This window comes from Babylonia areolata, chromosome 33 (assembly GCF_041734735.1).
Source record: "Babylonia areolata isolate BAREFJ2019XMU chromosome 33, ASM4173473v1, whole genome shotgun sequence".
NCBI lineage: Eukaryota > Metazoa > Mollusca > Gastropoda > Neogastropoda > Buccinidae > Babylonia > Babylonia areolata.
In genome coordinates this window covers 1,411,331-1,432,244 of record NC_134908.1, presented here as the reverse complement: position 1 = coordinate 1,432,244, position 20,914 = coordinate 1,411,331, and the positions used below count along the sequence as shown (strand labels likewise).

General features: G+C 42.5%; 2 protein-coding genes across 6 annotated transcripts in view; one reads left to right on the top strand and one right to left on the bottom strand.

Moving 5' to 3' along the window:
* LOC143277012 (uncharacterized) overlaps positions 1-3,616 on the top strand; it is an 8,679-nt gene extending 5,063 nt beyond the window's left edge. For both annotated transcript variants that reach the window (XM_076581727.1, XM_076581726.1), the window contains exon 4: positions 947-3,616. In XM_076581727.1, coding sequence (XP_076437842.1) covers positions 947-2,808 — 1,862 coding nt within the window. In that variant the 3' untranslated portion in view covers positions 2,809-3,616. The remainder of the gene's footprint in view (positions 1-946) is intronic.
* Positions 3,617-6,389: 2,773 nt separating this feature from the next.
* On the bottom strand, positions 6,390-18,971 carry LOC143277019 (phosphatidylethanolamine-binding protein 4-like). Of its 4 annotated transcripts, none has more exons than XM_076581738.1 (5): positions 18,907-18,971; positions 12,320-12,590; positions 10,922-11,014; positions 8,890-8,929; positions 6,390-6,963 (listed from the first exon to the last, which is right to left on the bottom strand). In XM_076581738.1, exons 2-5 carry the CDS (start codon positions 12,581-12,583, stop codon positions 6,758-6,760), a joined length of 603 nt encoding a protein of 200 aa, XP_076437853.1. In that variant the 5' UTR covers positions 12,584-12,590; positions 18,907-18,971; the 3' UTR covers positions 6,390-6,757. The 4 variants fall into 4 exon arrangements, with proteins under 4 accessions (XP_076437853.1, XP_076437852.1, XP_076437854.1 ...); XM_076581737.1 differs by lacking the exon at positions 18,907-18,971 and adding an exon at positions 18,770-18,903; XM_076581739.1 differs by lacking the exon at positions 18,907-18,971 and adding an exon at positions 18,463-18,598.
* Between the last annotated feature and the right edge of the window lie 1,943 nt (positions 18,972-20,914).

Below are 20,914 nucleotides of genomic sequence, written 5' to 3'. Positions count from 1 at the left end.
TGTTTTGGTGCAGGTTACTAGGAAAACCTGATGTGTTTTGGTGCAGGTTACTAGGAAAACCTGATGTGTTTTGATGGCAGGCTACTAGGAAAACCTGATGTGTTTTGGTGCAGGTTACTAGGAAAACCTGATGTGTTTTGATGGCAGGCTACTAGGAAAACCTGATGTGTTTTGGTGCAGGTTACTATGAAAACCTGATGTGATTTTATTGCACGTTACGAGGAAAACCTGATGTGTTTTGATGGCAGGTTACTAGGAAAACCTGATGTGTTTTGATGGCAGGTTACTAGGAAAACCTGATGTGTTTTGGTGCAGGTTACTAGAAAAACCTGATGTGTTTTGGTGCAGGTTACTAGGAAAACCTGGTGTGTTTTGGTGCAGTTACTAGGAAAACCTGATGTTCGTTCGTTCTTTAGTTTAACGTCTTTTCATTATAAGTGATATTAGACGAGAGCTGGGAAAAAAGTCGAGGGAGGGAAAAGAAATGACTGTGTACGCATGCGAGTATGCGAATGTGTGTGTGTGCGTGTGCGCACGCGCGCATGTTTGTGAGTGTTACAAACAGAAAATGATTGATTGAAGTTTTGATTTTTTTTAAAAGCGAAAAAGCATAACAAGACAACATCTATATGATGAAAAACTAACAAATATACCAGCGAAATAACTGGACTATTGCTGAAGATTGCCAATACTGAAGATGATTTCAGGTCAGGGAGAAGATTGTCAATACTGAAGATGATTTCAGGTCAGGGAAGTGAGACTTTAACAAAGGGCAAGTCAGTATATGATCAGCTGTTATGTGAGCACCGCAGATGCAAGAAACATTACCGACATACTTGGTCTCAAAACAATTCACGTTCCTTCTGCAGATCAAAGAAATAATTTGCCAACCTGATGCGTTTTGACGCAGATAACGACGAAGACCTTGACACATCTTTTGGTGCAGGTTACGAGGAGGACCTGATGACACTCAAGCTGGGCCAGTCCTCCCTGGAGAACACCCAGCATGACGTGCAGGAGGAGGTGGAGATCATCCGTAAGATCCAGCAGTCCATCGAAGACAAGAAAGACCTGCTTCTGATGGGGCAGCGAGCCATGAAGAACATCCTCAACGAGGTCCGCTTCGAGCAGAGGGCCGTGGGCGAGGAGATGGAGTTGATGAAGGCGGGCCAGGAGGGGCTGTCGGAAGGTCAGGACACCCTGAAGACGGGGCAGTCCGGTCTGGTAACGGGTCAGAAGTCCCTGCAGCAAGGGGTGGTGTCTCTGAGCCAAGGGCAGGAGAAGATGCAGCAGAACCAGCAGAGCCTGCAGACAGGGGTGGGCACTCTTGGAACGGGTCAGAAATCTCTCAACCAGAAGCTCCAGTCTCTCATGGCCGAACAGGCGTCCCAGAAGGACATCGTTCAGCAGATCCGGGACAGGCAGGTCGTTCTGCAGGGCGTGCAGAAACGTATAGTAAACGGAACTGAAAACCTGACAGCGGAAACAGGCACCATTCACAGCATGGTGGTACAGCTGCAGGACGACCAGGACTCCCAGATGCTGAGTCAGCAATCTCTGCTGACCGGGCAGCAGACCCTCCAGGCCAGCCTCCAACAGCTGCACACTGCCCAGCAGACCTCCGCCAAGAACCTCTCCGCCCTCGTCACCTCGGAGAAGGACGCCATCCTCTCTGAACTGGACGTGGTCAAGGACTCCCAGCAAGATCTTCGTGGCGGCATCAAGGCGTTGAAGGCGAACCAGAAGAAGATTCAATCCACGCTTGGCGAGATGCAGACCGATTTCGGGTCGTTCAGAAACACCCAGGACACCGTCCTCGCCAACACTAACGACATCCTGAAAGGTCAGGTCAACCTGACCCAGCTCATCTCTTCAGGTCAGACCGCTGTTAAGGAAGACCTCAGCACTGTCCACGCCACACAGCAGACCATTCAGGACCACATCCGAGCCAGCCAGGAAGCTCTCCTGAACGACCTGGCCAATGTCAAGGCCGCGCAGAAATCCACTGACCAGCTGTTGGAGAGCAATCACGATTTCATCGCGACCGAGACGAAAGACTTGAAGAACGTTCAGCAAGACATTCTGAAGGGTCAAAGCACCATCAGATCCGACATCGAGTCCGTCGCAGACGTTCAGAAGAGCCTTAGGGCGGACCTGAGCACGGTGAAGAGCTCTCAGACCTCCCTGCAGAGCAGTGTGGACGACATCCACAAGACCCTCCAGTCAGCAAACAGCCTGCAGACGTCCACAGCCAAAGGGGTTGACTCCGTTCTGGCGAAGCAGACCGCCCTGCAGAACGACCTGAGCTTCCTGAAGAAGGACCTGGCCTGGCTGAAGGAGGCTCAGGACGCCATGAAGACAGAGGTGAAGGCCATGGGCAAGGACCTTCAGATCATCAAAGCCGGGGTGGCGATTCTTCAGTCTCTGAAGCCGGCGGTGGTGGGTCTGCAGTCTCTGATGGAGGACCTGGGACCTCTGAAGCAGCTGAGACAGGACCTGGCTGCCGTGCTGGCCCTGACACGTGACGTGCGTGGCCTTGAGGGGTCACTGACCGCCATCTCTCAACGTCTGAAGGGCATGGAGAGCTGTCTGTCCGCTCAGTGTTCTGCTGGTCGACGTAATCCTCAGCAACAGTCTGCTGAAGCTGGGATCGTTGAGAATGAACCCTCCTACAGCAACAACGCCCAGATCCCTTATCGTCAAAACCAAGTCCAGCCTGCTCAAGAAGAAGTAAAATCTGCTCAACAAGAGGTCAACTCCGCTCAGCAAGGAGTCGGGTATGCTCAATCCAATCTGGGTAATGAGTAGCCTCTTGGATATAAGAGTAGTTAACTTGTTCAATGTGAACGTCTCGCTGAAAAATCCAATCCACAGTCAAGTTCTAAACCTGCTCAGCGGGAATCTGTTTGCAGTTAATCTGAACCACTTGGGTCTATCCATGGTAAATCTGGAAAGTTGGATTCCCTCCAATCCGCTAAAGCTCCTAACTCACAATGGTAACTTTGGAATGTCTAGATCTATGATCTTTTAGATTTAAAACGGGTGTTGGCTCTGCACTAGACGAATCTATCCCAGGTGTGGTAAGATGCTTCAGCTGAATATCTTCATGGTAAATGGTAAATAGGAGTTGGTATTTTCAGTCTGGGAATCTCGTTGGTAAACTGCCGACTGATGATATCAGTGTACAAAACAAGTAAAACAACTTCAAAGTTATTAACATGACTGATGACCCTACCCACGGTACAAAATAAAACACAGCCCCCCCCCCCCACCCCCAACACCTTCTATGGCGTGAAAAAACGTACTCTGAGCGATAGATAAACAACAAATAGATACTCAAATGAATAAAACACCTTCTGTATCCCAATTTATTCTTTCTCCCTTCCCTTCCCCCCCTTTTTTTTTGTCCAGTCTGTCGTTTCAATGCAACGTGACCTAATCGGTGGTGATACCCCCCCCTCCCCCCACCCCTATCCACCCCCACCCCCATCTCAGCGTCAGCTAGTGTTGGGAAGAGTGGGTGAGAGGTGGGGAGGAGGGGAGGGGTGGACGGTGCAGTGGTGTGTGGTCACTACAGTAGTGGAGGGCAGTATGCAATAAAAGTCTGACCGGGTGATGGTCACCAAGGGTGGACTCTGTGTGTGTGTGTGTGTGTGTGTGTGTGTGTGTGCGCGCGAGTTGAGTGTGTGTGTGTGTATGTGTGTCTGTCTGTCGGTCTGTCTCTCTCTCTCTCTCTTTCCTTGTTCTTCCATAATTCCTGTACAGGCTTAATACTAATACTATAATCAGGGCTTAATACTAATACTATAATCAGGCCTTAATACTAATACTATAATCAGGGCTTAATACTAATAGTATAATCAGGGATTAATACTAATAGTATAATCAGGGCTTAATACTAATAGTATAATCAGGGTTTAATACTAATACTATAATCAGGGTTTAATACTAATACTACAATCAGGGATTAATACTAATACCATAATCAGGGTTTAATACTAATACTAGAATCTGGGTTTAATACTAATACTATAATCAGGGTTTAATACTAATACTATAATCAGGGCTTAATACAAATACTATAACCTGGGCTTAATACTACTACTATAATCAGGGCTTAATACTAATACTATAATCAGGGCTTAATACTAATACTATAATCAGGGTTTAATACTAATACTATAATCTGGGTTTAATACTAATACTATAATCTGGGTTTAATACTCATACTACAATCAGGGATTAATACTAATACCATAATCAGGGTTTAATACTAATACTAGAATCTGGGTTTAATACTAATACCATAATCAGGGTTTAATACTAATACCATAATCAGGGCTTAATACAAATACTATAACCTGGGCTTAATACTACTACTATAATCAGGGCTTAATACTAATACTATAATCAGGGTTTAATACTAATACTAGAATCTGGGTTTAATACTAATACTATAATCAGGGTTTAATACTAATACTATAACCTGGGCTTAATACTAATACTCTAACCTGGGTTTAATACTAATACTATAATCAGGGTTTAATACTAATACTATAATCAGGGCTTAATACAAATACTATAACCTGGGTTTAATACTAATACTATAATCAGGGCTTAATACTAATACTATAATCTGGGTTTAATACTAATACTATAACCTGGGTTTAATACTAGTACTATAATCAGGGCTTAATACTAACACTATAACCTGGGTTTAATACTAATACTATAACCTGGGTTTAATACTAATACTATAATCTGGGTTTAATATTAATACTATTATCAGGGCTTAATACTAATACTATAATCGAGGCTTAATACTAATACTATAATCTGGGCTTAATACTAATACTATAATATGGGCTTAATATTAATACTATAACCTGGGTTTAATACTAATACTATAATCTGGGCTTAATACCAATACTATATTTGTATTCATATTTCTTTTAATCACAACAGATTTCTCTGTGTGAAATTCGCGCCACTCTCCGCAGAGAGAGCGCATCGCTACACTACAGCGCCACCCTTTTTTTTTCTCTTTTTTTTTTGTATCTTTTCCCGCGTGCAGTTTTATTTGTTTTTCCTATCGAAATGGATTTTTCTACAGAATTTTGCCAGGAACAACCCTTTTGTTGCCGTGGGATCTTTTACGTGCGCTAAGTGCATGCTGCCCACGGGACCCCGGTTTATCGTCTCATCCGAATGACCAGAGTCCAGACCACCACTCAAGGTCTAGTGGAGGGGGAGAAAATAGCGGCTGAGCCGTGATTCGAACCAGCGCGCTCAGATTCTCTCGCTTCCTAGGCAGACGCGTTACCTCTAGGCCATCACTCCACATGATACTAATACTTAATACTAATACTATAATCAATGCTTAATACTAATACTATACTATAATCAGGGCTTAATACTAATACTATACTATAATCAGGGCTTAATACTAATACTATACTATAATCAGGGCTTAATACTAATACTATACTATAATCAGTGCTTAATACTAATACTATAATCAGTGCTTAATACTAATACTATAATCAGTAAAATTGCTGTTCTCTGTTGTTGTTTTTCCTATGATGAAACAGGTCTGTTTCTTTCAAATCACGACATCTGGATAGATTTAAAACTGAAACACATGCACTTACACAGACGCACACATGTGCGCGCGCGCGCTTGAATACACACACACACACACACACACACACACACAAACATATATATATATATATATATATATATAACATACAAATGCAAAACACCTGCATGCACAACACACACATATGCTCACACTCTCTTTCTCTCTCTCTCCCCCGACACCGTTCATACATAAAGCTGCTATGTGTTTATTTCACTAGTCAACTGATTTGGCTTAACTAAAACTGCTGTCAGCTGAACCAAGTTGTGATATTTGCTTCACTGATCAATTCGTCTGGCTTATCTGAAACAGTTGTCAACTGAGCTAAGTTCTGACTTCTATTTCACTGATAATCTCATCAACTGGCTTCTAAAATTGCTGTCAACAGTGTTATGATATATATATATATATATATATATATATATATATATATATATATATATATATATACCTTTCTCAGTTATCTCATTGGCTTAACCAAAACAGTTGCCAACTGATCCAAGTGTAATATTCATTCCACTGATTAGTCATTAGACTTAAAACTAAAACAGTCATTATATGTGCTATATTGTGATATATGTTCACTGATCAACTGATCTGGTGTAACTAAAAAGCTGCTGTCAACTGTGTAACGCCGTAATATCTATTTCACTAATCAAACTCATCTGGTGTAACTTAAAAAAAACACAACTGCTGTCAACTGTGTGATGCTGTCATATCTATATTACTAACCAACTCATCTGGTGTGAATAAAAACTGCTGTCAACTGTGTGATGCTGTCATATCTATATTACTAACCAACTCATCTGGTGTGAATAAAAACTGCTGTCAACTGTGTGATGCTGTCATATCTATATTACTAACCAACTCATCTGGTGTGGCTAAAAACTGCTGTCATCTTGTGCTCTGTCTGTATGTGACTGATTACCGAAACGGACCGGAACGTGATCCACCACAGGAGAAATAACTGCTACGCCTTCGCAGCTTAAGAAAAGAGAAAAGAAAAGAAAAAAAACAAACTGCACAAACACGAACTAATGATCTAGCCTTCTTCTCCCTTTCCTCCATCCGATCCTCCTCCTCTTCCTCCATCCGATCCTCCTCCTCTTCCTCCGCCTACTCCTCTTCCCCATCGTGCTGGGAACTGAACACGAAGCTGATATCCGGAGTAGTGGCCACGTCCTGGATATTCAGGTAGTTCTGCAGGTGGAAGCCCCCACGTGCCGGCACCAGGTTCACGTCCACGTCCTTCTCCAGGGAGAACAACAGCAGCTGGTAGCGGTGGACGCCGGTGCCACGTGGGGGCGTCGGTCCTTGGTACGCTGAAACAACAGCACAGTTTCAGCTTCAGCTGCTCAAGGAGGCGTCACTGCGTTCGGACAAATCGTCAAGTTATACGCCACACCACATTCGCTAGGCAGATGCCTGACCAGCAGCATAACCCCCAACGCGCTCTGTCGAGGTCTTGAGTGCATGCATATATATATATATATATATATATATATATATATATGTACCTACAGGCTCAACACTCGGCTTATATCACAGATTGACATAAGTTTACATTTGGGCCAACAGCAAAGTGAGAGCTGTATTATCAGTGGTTTCTCCAGTCAATGGGAAACCATATGACTCTCAAACTAGGAGGCAAAATTGCACTGGCTCTTAGTGCTGCAGCCTTGTGGGCTAGTTGGCCTTTGGGGACCATCCCCAACGCAGACTGTCCTAAAACCCTCTTGGCCGAGAGAGTGGGGATGTACTTGGGCAAGACACTCTCCACTAAAATCAAATTCTAGCCTAAATAGTCGGAACAGCAGTTGCCTCCTCTGCTGTTCTGATGGTCATAGTCGGACACGACTGACTATCATATATATGTACCTATCAGAGTGAATTTTTTCTGTAGTATTTTGCCAGCGGACGACACTCTGGTTGCCATGGGTTCTTTTTCAGTGCGCAAAGTGCCTGCTGCACACGGGACCTCTGTTTACCGTCTCAACCCAATGACTAGACACTCAGTTTGATTTTCCAGTCAAACTTGGGAGAAAGGGCGAGAGCAGAGATTCGAACCCACACCCTCACTATATTGGCAGCTGAGTGTCTTGACCATTCTGCCAACTTCCACAGCACAGCGGGACTTTCTGCCGCTGGGTCCTCAGTTCCACCCCAGTATATATATATATATATATATATATATATATATATATATATATATATATATTTTTTTTTTTTTTTTTTTTTTTTTTTTTTTTTAGAGAGGTGTGTGTGTGTGTGTGTGTGTGTGTGTGTGTGTGTGTGTGTGTGTGTGTGTTGTTGTTGTTGTCTTTCATGCTCGGCTTATGTCAGAGATTGCCATAACCTTGCAGTTGGGCCAACAGCAACGTGAGAGCTGAATGGTCCCAGGTTTCTCCACTGCAATGGGAAGTCAGTGAAAAACTTAGACTTCTGTGAAGGACTATGACTCTCAAACTAAGAGGCAACTGGTACTAAGTAGGAGGCAACATTGTGCTAGCTCTCAGTGCTGCAGCCTTGGGGGCTAGCTGGCCTACCGGAGCCATCCCAACGCCGACTGTCTTAAAACCCTCTTGGCCGAGAGAGTGGGGGCGTGACTTGGGCAACACACACTCCACTGAAATCAAATTCCTCCCTAGATATTCAGGACAGCAGTTACCTTCACTGCTGTTCTGATGGCCTTTGTCGGACACGACTGACTGTCATACACACGGCGGTGGCCTCGTGATAATACGCCTGACCAGAAAGCCAGTGTCCGCTGGTTCGAATCCCCCCCAAACAGGCCGAGATCTTATTCCCCTTTCCACTAGATTGGCGGTCTGGGTCGGATGTGACGATAAACGGAGATCCAATGAATGTACAGCATGCATTCAGCGCACGGAAAGGACCCCACAACAAGTGGGTTGTTCCAGGAATTCTGTAGAAAAGCCCATGCTGAAAGTGAAACAAAATAGACTTTTTCTTGTGTGTTTTCCTGTAAGTGCGAGCGTGCATGCACTCTGAAATTTCACTGACGCTGTGCGCGGAAGTACACTGACAGGCCTCCACACCGACACCGTGCCTGACACACAGGTTATCCCCCCTAGAAACACACACACACACACACACACACACCACACACACACACACACACAACCTCAGACAAGCCAAACAGCAGAGATGCAGACGGGATGATATATATATATATTATATTATATATGTATGTATGTATGTATGTATGTATGTATGTATATACTCACAAACGATTGGATTATCGTCAAGAATCACCTTCCCTCCTTTCTGCACATCATACACCAAGGTGTCCGCTTTCAAACTAAATGACATAGATGTCAACATCAACACACACACACACACACACACACACACACACACACACACACACACACACTTTGCTTTACTGTAATTGTGGAGCTGGCGTAGCTTGTGGTGTCACATTGTGTGATGCGTGTTGCGTGGTATGTTTGTTGTACCGAGAGTCGTAGTTTGTGTGATGTCATGTCATGTGTCATGTTGTGTAATGTGGTGTCGTGTGGTTTTACGTGCTGTTGTGTAATGCAGGGTTTTCAGGTATTCTGTTTGTGTCATGTTGTGTATTGTGTCATGAAGTATTATGTGGCGTGGTATTATGTGGTGTTCTGTGGTGTTGTGTAATGTGTGGCGTGGTGTGGTGTGGTGCTATGTAACACAGTTTTATGTGGTATTATGTGGAGTTGTGTGGTGTAGTGCGGTATTATGCGGTGCAGCGTAATGTGGTGTTATTGTGTGGTGCTGTGGTATTGTGTTATGTGTGGTATTATTAGTTGGTGTGATGTAGTGGTGTGATATGATGTGGTGTTGTGCAATGTGTTGTGGGTGTTATGTGGTGTTGTGTGGGGTCACGCAGTATAATGTGGTGTCACGTAGTGTGTTGTGTAATGTGGTGTTGTGTGGTAATACACGGTGCTGTGTGGTCACTAGAGTCACGCAGTGTGATGCTGAGTCATGCAGTGTATGGTGTCGTGTGGGCATTTTTGTGATGTGTGGTCAGTAGTGTGTGGTGTAATGTGGTCAGTGTCATGTGGCATTGTGTGGTGTCAATGGAGTCACGCAGTGATGTGTGGTGTCACGCAGTGTGTGGTGTCATGTGGCATTGTGTGGTGTCATGTGGCATTGTGGTGTCAGTGGAGTCAGGCAGTGTGATGTGGTGTCACGCAGTGTGTGGTGTCATGTGGCGATGTGGTGTCAGTGGAGTCACGCAATGTGATGTGTGGTGCCATGCAGTGTGTGGTGTCATGTGGTCAGTGTCATGTGGCATTATGTAATGACGCGTGCCCGCAGTGGCGTAACAAGAGAGAAAGCCAGGTCAAAATTCCCCACAGTGATGTGAGTCTTGTGTCTCTACCCCCCACCCGCCCCCCTCACCCCCACCACGCCCCTTGCTGCCCTCTTCATCCCTTCCCTCTCCCTCCCTCCCTCTCCTCTCTCACTCTCTTCCCCCCCCCACCCCCTCCTCTCCTCCTTGCTCCCTCCGCCGTCCCCACCCCCCGACCCCCACTCTGTACACTCCTCCCTCCCCTCGCCCTCTCCCTCCCTCCCCGGGCCTCGCTCTCTGTCAATACCATTGCAATCAGCAGACTATCATTCACCGTTTCACCAACATTTTTCAAAGCAGCAGCAGCAGTTTCTGCACGAATGATATAATCTGTTACTGTTTCGCCTCAGTGACGGTTTCACGAGCGAGGTAAGTTCAGTATAAAGTGCCATCACACACGTGCAGTGCCTTTTCCTGCGGCATAGCGTTCACGTAAGATTTTCAGGGCTTTTCTTCCGTCATCAACAGCATCTCTCATTATAAGAGATAAACTTCTATTATCAAGAAATTGAACTCGTTCGGCGAAGGCTTCTTCATTTTTGCTCTCATCGACTTCTTCGTCGTCCTCTGCTAGGATTACATCTTTGAGTTTCTGCAGCTTCATGTAACCGATAAATTTAAGTTCCCATTGTTCGTATTTACGTTCTTCCCCATCGAAAACAAGTCTCGATTATCTACCCGTACTGTTCCCATAACCTGTTGACAATGACATGATGGAGGAAAATATTCAATCTGCCGTGCAAACGTTACTTTGTCACAGCATAACACGTCCAATTCTGTTGGACCGTTGGCGAAGAAGCAAGGTGGCGCCACCGGTATTTATTCCGGTACAAAGACAACATTAACAAGGGACATAATTCTAAGCTCATCATTCACATGTCTCTGTCTTAACACCCTCCCCCCCCTCTCCCCGTCCTGACCTGTACGGTAGCCATGCTCAGCCAGTGCAGCCAGTAGACACACCGGATCTTCGATGGGGCGTCAGGATCCACCATCATCACCAGCATCCTTTCCTGAGCACGTCATCGTCGTCATCATCATCACCATCATCACCAACATCATCAGCAGCAGCAGCATCACCAATATCCTACCCTGAACATTTCTTCATCATCATCACCAACATCATCATCAGCAGCAGCATTGCCATTATCCTTCCCTGCACACGTCATCATCATCACTATCATCACCAACATCCTACCCTGAACATTTCTTCATCATCATCAGCAGCAGCAGCAGCAGCAGCATTGCCATCATCCTTCCCTGCACACGTCATCATCATCACCATCATCACCAACATCCTACCCTGAACATTTCTTCTTCTTCTTCTTCTTCTTCTTCTTCTTCTTCTTCATCATCATCATCATCATCATCATCCCCTGAACACATCATTATCATCTTCTTCATCACCAACGTCCTACCCTGTACATTTCATCATCATCATTATCATCCCCTGAACACGTCGTCATCATCATCATCATCATCTGAACACATCATCATCATCCTCTGAACACATCATCATCATCATCATCATCATCCCCTTGAACACATCATCATAATTCCCTGAACACATCATCATCATCATCCTCTGTCATCATCATCATCATCATCATCCCCTTGAACACATTATCATCATCATCCCCTGTCATCATCATCATCATCCCCTGTCATCATCATCATCATCATCATCATCCCCTGAGCACATCATCAACACTACACTTCAACCTGTCCCAACCCAGTTCAACATAGGTACGTAAATGATACACCTGTCACTACTGCCATAGTCCCCTCACCATCAACACTACACTTCAACCTGTCCCAACCCAGTTCAACATAGGTACGTAAATGATACACCTGTCACTACTGCCATAGTCCCCTCACCATCAACACTACACTTCAACCTGTCCCAACCCAGTTCAACATAGGTACGTAAATGATACACCTGTCACTACTGCCATAGTCCCCTCACCATCAACACTACACTTCAACCTGTCCCAACCCAGTTCAACATAGGTACGTAAATGATACACCTGTCATTACTGCCATAGTCCCCTCACCATCAACACTACACTTCAACCTGTCCCAACCCAGTTCAACATAGGTACGTAAATGATACACCTGTCACTACTGCCATAGTCCCCTCACCATCAACACTACACTTCAACCTGTCCCAACCCAGTTCAACACAGATACGTAAATGATACACCTGTCACTACTGCCACAGTCCCCTCACCATCAACACTACACTTCAACCTGTCCCAACCCAGTTCAACATAGGTACGTAAATGATACACCTGTCACTACTGCCACAGTCCCCTCACCGATTTTCCATCAGCATTGTTGCTGAGAATCAGGCCCGGCTCCAGTTTCGCAACATCCGGTTTCACTCTAACCTCACAACCCAACTTCTCGTCTTTCTTCCCAGGCTCTGGGAACCAGACCTCAAATCCCGTCGTGCAGCTTCGAGACGGATGGCAGTCCTCGCCATATTCATCCACTTCTTCCTGACCCGGCAGGCTTTGTGTTGGCTGGGTCACCGTCAGCGTCAAGGCCAAGGTCAGCAAAGCCAGCTTCAGTGTCTGCATCTTAAAGCTGGGAGGGTGGGGATGAGAAAGGGTACTGGCTGGTTATTTGGGGTTTTTTTTAACATATTTATTTGAACAATTATTGCCGAGCAATGTGGAATTTAAAGGAGAAAACGAAAGAAGAAGACCAAGGGAGAGTGTGAGAGTGTGCGAGAGAGAGTGAGAGGGAGAGAGAGAGAGAGATTACTGAAAGACTGGGACTGAATTCAGTCAAAACAAAGATAGAATGGGGAGAGAGTGAAAAAGTGGTAAGGATGACGAGAGAGTATGAGAGACAGACTATGTATATGAATGTGTGTGTGTGTGTGTGTGTGTGTGTGTGTGTGTGTGTGTGTGTGTGTGTGTGTGTGTGTATTTAGAGAGACAGACAGAGAAAAAGAGATGGAGAGGCAAGGGGAGGCCACTGAGGGACACAGTGGATGAGCTGGACAGAAACTGTATCCATGAACACGTTACACACACATTGGAATAAGTGTGTTATAAGCAACTGCTGTTATCTATTCACTGATTTAACAGAAAATATTAGACTCTTTTTTTTTCTTCTCAATATTAGACTTTTTTTTTTCATTATCGAGAAGCTTTGGTACGAATTTATAAGACAAAGAACGTCCCATCCCTGTTCCGGAAACTGTATTCATAAATCCCACAATGAATTCACTGTTTCTTGTTTTGTCTAGCGTATCAAACAATTCAAAGGTATACTTAATTTTACCTTGCTGACATTCGGCTTTTAATTACAGGCCAATAGGCCTACCTGTGATACAATCATTCATATAAAGTAGTAGCAGTAGTGGGTTAGGGACAAAACAAGCTTTGAAGCTGAAGGGGATTCCCTTTTTCGCTTCATAACACATTTTGTTAGAGATTTGGGTCAAGGTTCCACGCTTCATTTACATTTGATCTGTTCATTAAACTCTTTTGAAAAATTAGTTAAGAATTTTGTAGTATACGACGTCGAACAAAAATACCTTCAGCTTGAAGAAAGCAGCAAGACTGATGCAAACTTGTGGCGACCTTCTTCACTGGCTATTCAAGCTGACAATTAGCAACTGAACGAATGTTTCCAGAGCACAGATGGCCTGCGTCATTCTGTTAATAAGTCTTTGAGATACGCAATCATTACAGTAAGTAAACGTGACGCGCTTGCGTAAATTTTCAAAACGTCATCCATTCTTATGATGAAATTCCATAGCCCCGAAAAACCGGTGCGAAACTAAAACAAAAAGAAATTACATCAACCGTTTTGTCACTGTACAAAAACAATACACCCAAATTTCACGTGAACTTCGCTGCGAAACTTCTTTAACACGAGGGAGCGAAACATTATGCAAATTTTACTCGTCTTTGGGTAGATCCCTTCTGGGCTGAAGCAATATTTGATAAGACCCCCTCTCCGGCCTCCAGTTCCATTTCTTGAGCAAACTGTTCCCTTGTTAGTCCTACGTACTTCTTGAAGAGATCTCCATCAGAACCAAGTTCCTTGATCAGGTTGTTACAAGCAAGCACCCAGCGACTGTCTAAGCGTCACATTGTTCACTCAAATTCGGTGCTTCCTTTTTGGTTTTTTAGGCTTGATCTCTTCTTCAATTACAACACGACTGCAGTCAAAACCAGCTCATTTTCGACACAGATTGCTTTGATAGTGATGGCGAAGTGGTTTCGATCAGAACAGCCGGTCAAGTTCGTGTCCATGATGCACGGCTTTTTGACTCACTTGTGTAAACAAAGTGAGTCTATGTTTTAACCCGGTGTTCGGTTGTCTGTGTGTGTGTGTGTGTGTCCGTGTGTCTGTGGTAAACTTTAACATTGACATTTTCTCTGCAAATACTTTGTCAATTGACACCAAACTTGGCATAAAAATAGGAAAAATTCAGTTCTTTCCAGTCATCTTGTTTAAAACAATATTGCACCTCTGGGATGGGCACAAAAAAATTATTAAAAAAGAAGCCTAATTATGTGCAAACTGCAAAAACTGTTATATCTATATTTTTTGTATTCTCTAAACTTGGCACTTTGACCTCTTATTCTGACACAACAACAAGAGGAGTCATTATTATCATTTTTTGTTCAAACAGGAACTTCTTTTGCTAAGCATGGAATTTTTATATTTTGATAGTAAAAAAAGGGAAGTTACTCTGTAATTAATGCTAGGGGACTTAATTTATCACAAGTGAGTCTTGAAGGCCTTGTTCTTCTTCTTCTTGCAAATTTTGCATGAATTCATGGCATGCTATTTTCCGGTGCTTCATTTTGTTCGGCTCTACGGAATTTCACCTTTATTCTGAAACTGTTTTCGTTGACCTGTATAGATCGGATACATTTGTGAACGTGAACGTAGCATTTAACTGGCAACTGCAAACCTGTATGACCGACTGGAAACCAAACGGGGCAAGATTATAACTTATAAAACAATGGTAACATCTTTCCAGATCTGAATTCCAGCCATAATGTGCAGCTGCAATTCAAAGCAAGGCCAGTTAATGTCATAACATTGTACAATATATTATCAATACATATTGAATATTATCGTTTGAGATGCATGTTTGTGTTTGCGCGCGTGCGTGTCTGTGTGTGTGTGTGAGCGCGCACGCGTATATGTGAATATATATATATATATGTATATATATATATATGTGTGTGTGTGTGTGTGTGTGTGTGTGTGTGTGTGTGTGTGTGTGTGTGTGAAGGGTGGGGTCTGGGTATGTATTCATTTTAACAAAGCTTAGATTTATTTTCGTTTTTCTGTTTTATCCAGAAGTTCATAAACTGCCTTTTTTTTCCTTTTTTTTTTTTTTTAACAAACAGTTTGATAATAAACGAAGAATACCACAGTATGAAAATGTGATCACAGCTGTGACAGAAATAATATTGTTTGAGAGCCATATTCTAAATAACTGTACGTATCACATGTTTCATTGGAAACAATCTTGTATGCTGAAAAAAACCACCAAAATCAAAAACAAAGCAAAACAAAAAAAAAACAACATAATATTCGTTTTCGTTCATAGTGCAGCTGATGCATGTCACGTGTGAAATAACTTTACATAGCGTGTGTATGTGATCGAAAATTATCATGTATAAACACACACACACACACACACACACACACACACACACACACACACACACATTATCATCATCATCATCATCACAATCATCCCCTGAACACATCATCATCACCATCGTCGTCATCATCATCCCCTGAACACATCATCGTGATCATCATCATCGCCTGAAAACACCACCATCAACATCATCATCATCGTCGCCTGAAAACACCACCACCATCAACATCATCATCGTCGTCGTCTGAAAACACCACCACCATCAACATCATCATCGTCGTCGTCTGAAAACACCACCACCATCAACATCATCATCATCATCATCGCCTGAAAACACCACCACCATCAACATCATCATCATCATCATCATCACCTGAAAACACCACCACCATCAACATCATCATCATCATCATCGCCTGAAAACACCACCACCATCAACATCATCATGATCATGATCATCATCGCCTGAAAACACCACCACCATCAACATCATCATCGCCTGAAAACACCACCACCATCAACATCATCATCATCATCATCGCCTGAAAACACCACCACCATCAACATCATCATCATCGCCTGAAAACACCACCACCATCAACATCATCATCATCATCATCATCATCGCCTGAAAACACCACCACCAACAACATCATCATCATCATCATCGCCTGAAAACACCACCACCATCAACATCATCATGATCATGATCATCATCGCCTGAAAACACCACCACCATCAACATCATCATGATCATGATCATCATCGCCTGAAAACACCACAACCATCAACATCATCATCATCATCGCCCGAGAACATCACCACCATCAATAACATCACCATGATCATCATCATCGCCTGAACACATCATCGTCACACTCTTTTTCTTCAGTTATGCAGATGGGCAGAAGACAGTCCAGATTATGGATCAGCCCACACGCGTCAAGCTGACACCTCCGTGAAACCGACTCTGTGTGTGTGTGTGTGTGTGTGTGTGTGTGTGTCCCTCTCTCTGATTCTCAACACAGTATTTCAGTTTTCTCATTGACCTTCCTTTTTCTGAACATGTGAGAATGAGGAAGGAAGGAAGGAAGGAATTTTTGTTTAATGTCCCGTCACACATATCGGTGATTGAAGACATTTTGTAAAAGTATTTATGAATACATCTGAGTATTATCGGTTAGAAGGGGTGGGAGATGTGGATGAATGGAGGGTTTGGGGAATGAGGGTAAAAATGTGGGTGAAATTTGAAAGAAAAACAAAACAAACAAACAAACAAAAAAAAACCCTCTAAAAACAGTTACAGGAAATTACTTAAAGGACTTCGTAAAAGAGAAGTCGTTAAACTGACAAGCGAAACAACTGATAATGAATGCAAAAAGTCAAAAACATCAACGTTCTCAGTCACTTGTGAAGACACACTTTCGTGTACAAAAGGCTTCATCAAGCTACAGTGAAAAATTATATGCTCAATTGTCAGGTTATTAAAGCATATACACTTGACATTAGAACAATACTTGGTCCGTAATGAATTTGATAATAGTCTGAGAGCTAAGCTCAGAATTGGTCTGCGAATCGGACCAAAGTCTGAGAGAGTCAACTGACGAGGTTTTAGACTTGAATTCAAGCACCTATAAAAGTCTCTTTCTAGTATATTGCTTATTTCCTTGTATGACAATGGGTAATATACTTTTATACTATCTATATGATTTTTTGCTCCCCTTTTTGCTGCCCTATCTGCTTGGTCGTTATAACGGAATCCAGTGTGGGATGGTATCCAACAAAAATCAACATTTGTACCCTTCACAAATAGGGAGTGCAATAAATACCTAATTTCAAAAAATAAATCTTCTCTTTGATTATTCTCAAAAAGGAGCAAACCTTTTAAGACTGATTGAGAATCAACACAAAATAGGATATTACTTACTATGATGTATAACATGTGAGAATGAGGACTCTAAGTCCGCGACGGGGAGATTCGAAATAAAACCGACAAGATTCAAAATTCAAAAACTATATTTCTCAAGGATAAAGATTTTAGGCATTGCTAAGTCTTCCACTCTGTCCTTGTGACAGTAACAACAAACGGCAAACCGAAACGACAAAAGAAAGAAAAGAATAGAAAGAACGAAAAGCGAGTGTGTGACCCACGGTATTAAAATGATGTGTTTCAGTCATTACATAAATGATGTAAACAATAACAGCTGAGTAGCCTTAACCAACATTTCTTTTCAATGGATGGTGAAAGCCGTTGATTAAATAAATTAATAAATAAAAAAATGTTTTCAAATTATCACATATTCACCAGTGAACATGTTAATGTTATCGACCCGCATCTTAACTGAGTATTGTAAACAGAAAAGTGCGTGTATGTTAATAAACTTTTTTTTTTTTTTTTAAGTTCCTTTGTGGTGTCGCAGAAATTTGAAGTTGTCGTCTGCTGGTCGGTAGATGTGCACGTATAGAGTTATTGCCCTTGAGGAAACAGCACAGGACACGAGCTCGAAATCCGGATGAAAGATGTAATTATTTTTCCTGCCACGTTGTGAGAACTATTGAATACCAGTACGAACAACCCTCGCTGTCGTGTTCCACGAGTTGACAGCTGCAGATATTTTCCCTGCGCCTTCGTCTATATTTCGATCGTTCATTATAACTATGGCCCTCTTATTTTTTCCCCGTGGCAAGCACCGTGAGGTGAACTTTGTGTGAACGATTTAGAGCATTAATCTTTACACAGTTATGCACACGAATTTTAGTTAATACTGTTGTGAATCGCTCTCTCTCCATCTCATGCACATTACATGCACTTACCCAAGCACACGCGGGCACGTGCGCACAACACAAACTCATCACATCGCCTGATATCACAGTAGAAAGACGTAAAATCGAAACTCGAAGTTGAACTGCTGCTAGTTCGACTACTACTACAATACACCCACACGCACACACATTTTCACACACTTACGCACATGTACTTACGCACGCACGCACACACACACACACACACACACACACACACACACACACAACGGCACACATTGACACACACACACGCGCACTACGCACACTCACGCACGCACGCACACTCAACCAAGCACACACGCACACACACACACACCGAATGCCACTGAAGCTGTTGAAACTGGCTCCACGAGAGATTATAGATGATTTATACTGCCAAAATCAAACTACCAACACTGCATCTACACACTCATTGGCAGACTGACTGAAAGCGAACTGACAGACTGTACTCACAATGCGCTTGTTCTGCAACATGTGTCCGCTTCATCTAACAAACATTCCACTATCCTGCTGATACAGTAATATTCGACCCGGAAGAAAACAAAATCAATCCTCTGCGGATTTTATACAGCTGCTGTTGCTGACAAAAATAATAAGTTCTCTCCCAGTCGAGTAACTTGATGTTCTTTTATCGCTGTGAAATATACTGAGTGGCACACTGCGTCGTCAAGATTGTTTGGACTCTAAACTGCATTTGCACACACACATAAACACACACATTAAATTAAAATAATAATAATAAATGAATGCTGTCATAGACTTACTTAATTACGATGCAATCTGTGAGTCAGCAACCTTCACGAACTATTACTGTTGTTGACTTGCTGCGATATGGTGAACACAGTTGTTGGGTGTTTGATGGGGTTACAGAGACCACGTGCGTGTTCGTTCTTTTGTTTAGCGTCTTTTCACTATCAGTGATATTAGACGTTAAAAAATAAAAATAAAAAAAAAAAAATTAAAGGGGTGGGGTGGGGTGGGGTGGGGGCATGGGGTATAACTAACATGCTATTACATTTAACAGTAACAATTCAATAATAATAATTATAATAATCAGAAACCATTAACAAAATTCATGAAGGCATTAAAGGATGTAGAAATAGGGCTAAACTAATGCCTGTGAAAGTTCGACCATAAGAACCTCGTCAGAAATAACTTTACAAAAATCATCTGCAGAATTATTATTCTCTTTGAAATACTTGGGCAAGAAGGTACGTAACTGCTGGCAGTGAAACAAACAATGATGCAAGCTGAACTGCTTACCACAGATGCATGTAACATTTTTTACTATACTTTATCTTCAGCGCATCAAGTTTTATACGGAAGAAAGTAGAGGTTATTAATCTTGTATAGCAAGCTGATGGATTCGGTATCTTTTCTTTAATAATATTCTCGGGGAATAATGTTCCTTTATGGTTTAAAAACTTTAACTTCCATCGGTTATGAAATCGACCCCATGCTGATTTTTCTAACAAAGTGTATGCCTCTTTTACGGAGACGGACATGTATTTTTGTCGATTTTTCTGAATCTTGCGCTCCTCTTTTAGCTGCTTTATCAACAGTTTCATTGCCAAGAATGCCCACATGAGAAGGCACCCAACAAAAACTGACCTCAGTCCCTTTAATCCTTAAACAATGTACCAAATGATTTGCCTCAATAACTAAGTCAGGTCTTGTTTCAAGGCTGAATAGTTCTAGAGCATAAAGTACTGATTTGGAATCAACAAAGAATGCTATTTTCGAGAAAACTATTTGATGGCTCACTAAGTAGTTCAGAGCTTGTATAATAGCAATTAGCTCAGCTGTGAATATGGAAAGGTGTTTTCCAATAAAGTAAGATTTTTCAACTTTAAAGGCAGGAATATAGAAAGCCGCACCAGCGTTTTTGTCATCAAGAACAGATCCATCTGTAAATACATGGAGATGATTCTGATATTTTTCTGTTATATGAATTCTGGCAGTACTTGTCGTGATATTGATGTTTTCTTCCTTTTTTGTTTCAGAATAAGTGATATCAAAATCCGCTTTCAACATTTCCCAAAAAGGAACAGGAGAATGATGTGGTTTTGCAGCTAACTCTTTCATGTTAACTTCAGATTCTTTTAACTGATTTGAAATGTAAGTTGCAACTGTTTCTTGTGATGAGATGGCTTTAGCTCTTTTAGGAAAATCAATGTCTGATCTTACTGTCAGTTCATCAGCAATGAAATTTTTTGTCATTGAAGTGTACCTCACAGCGAATTTTGCTGTTGCTAACTCACGATGTTCATTTAAGGGAAGAATTCTGGCTGTTTTGTATGTTTCCTGATTGGATGCATGAGAGGGCACTCCGAGGGCAATTTTGATAGCCTTACAGTCTACACTTTGAATCTTTTGTAATAGATATTTAGGTGCACTGAAAAATATTTCTTGTGCATAGGTTATCTTAGATCTTACAAGGGCCATGGCAAGATGAATCAAT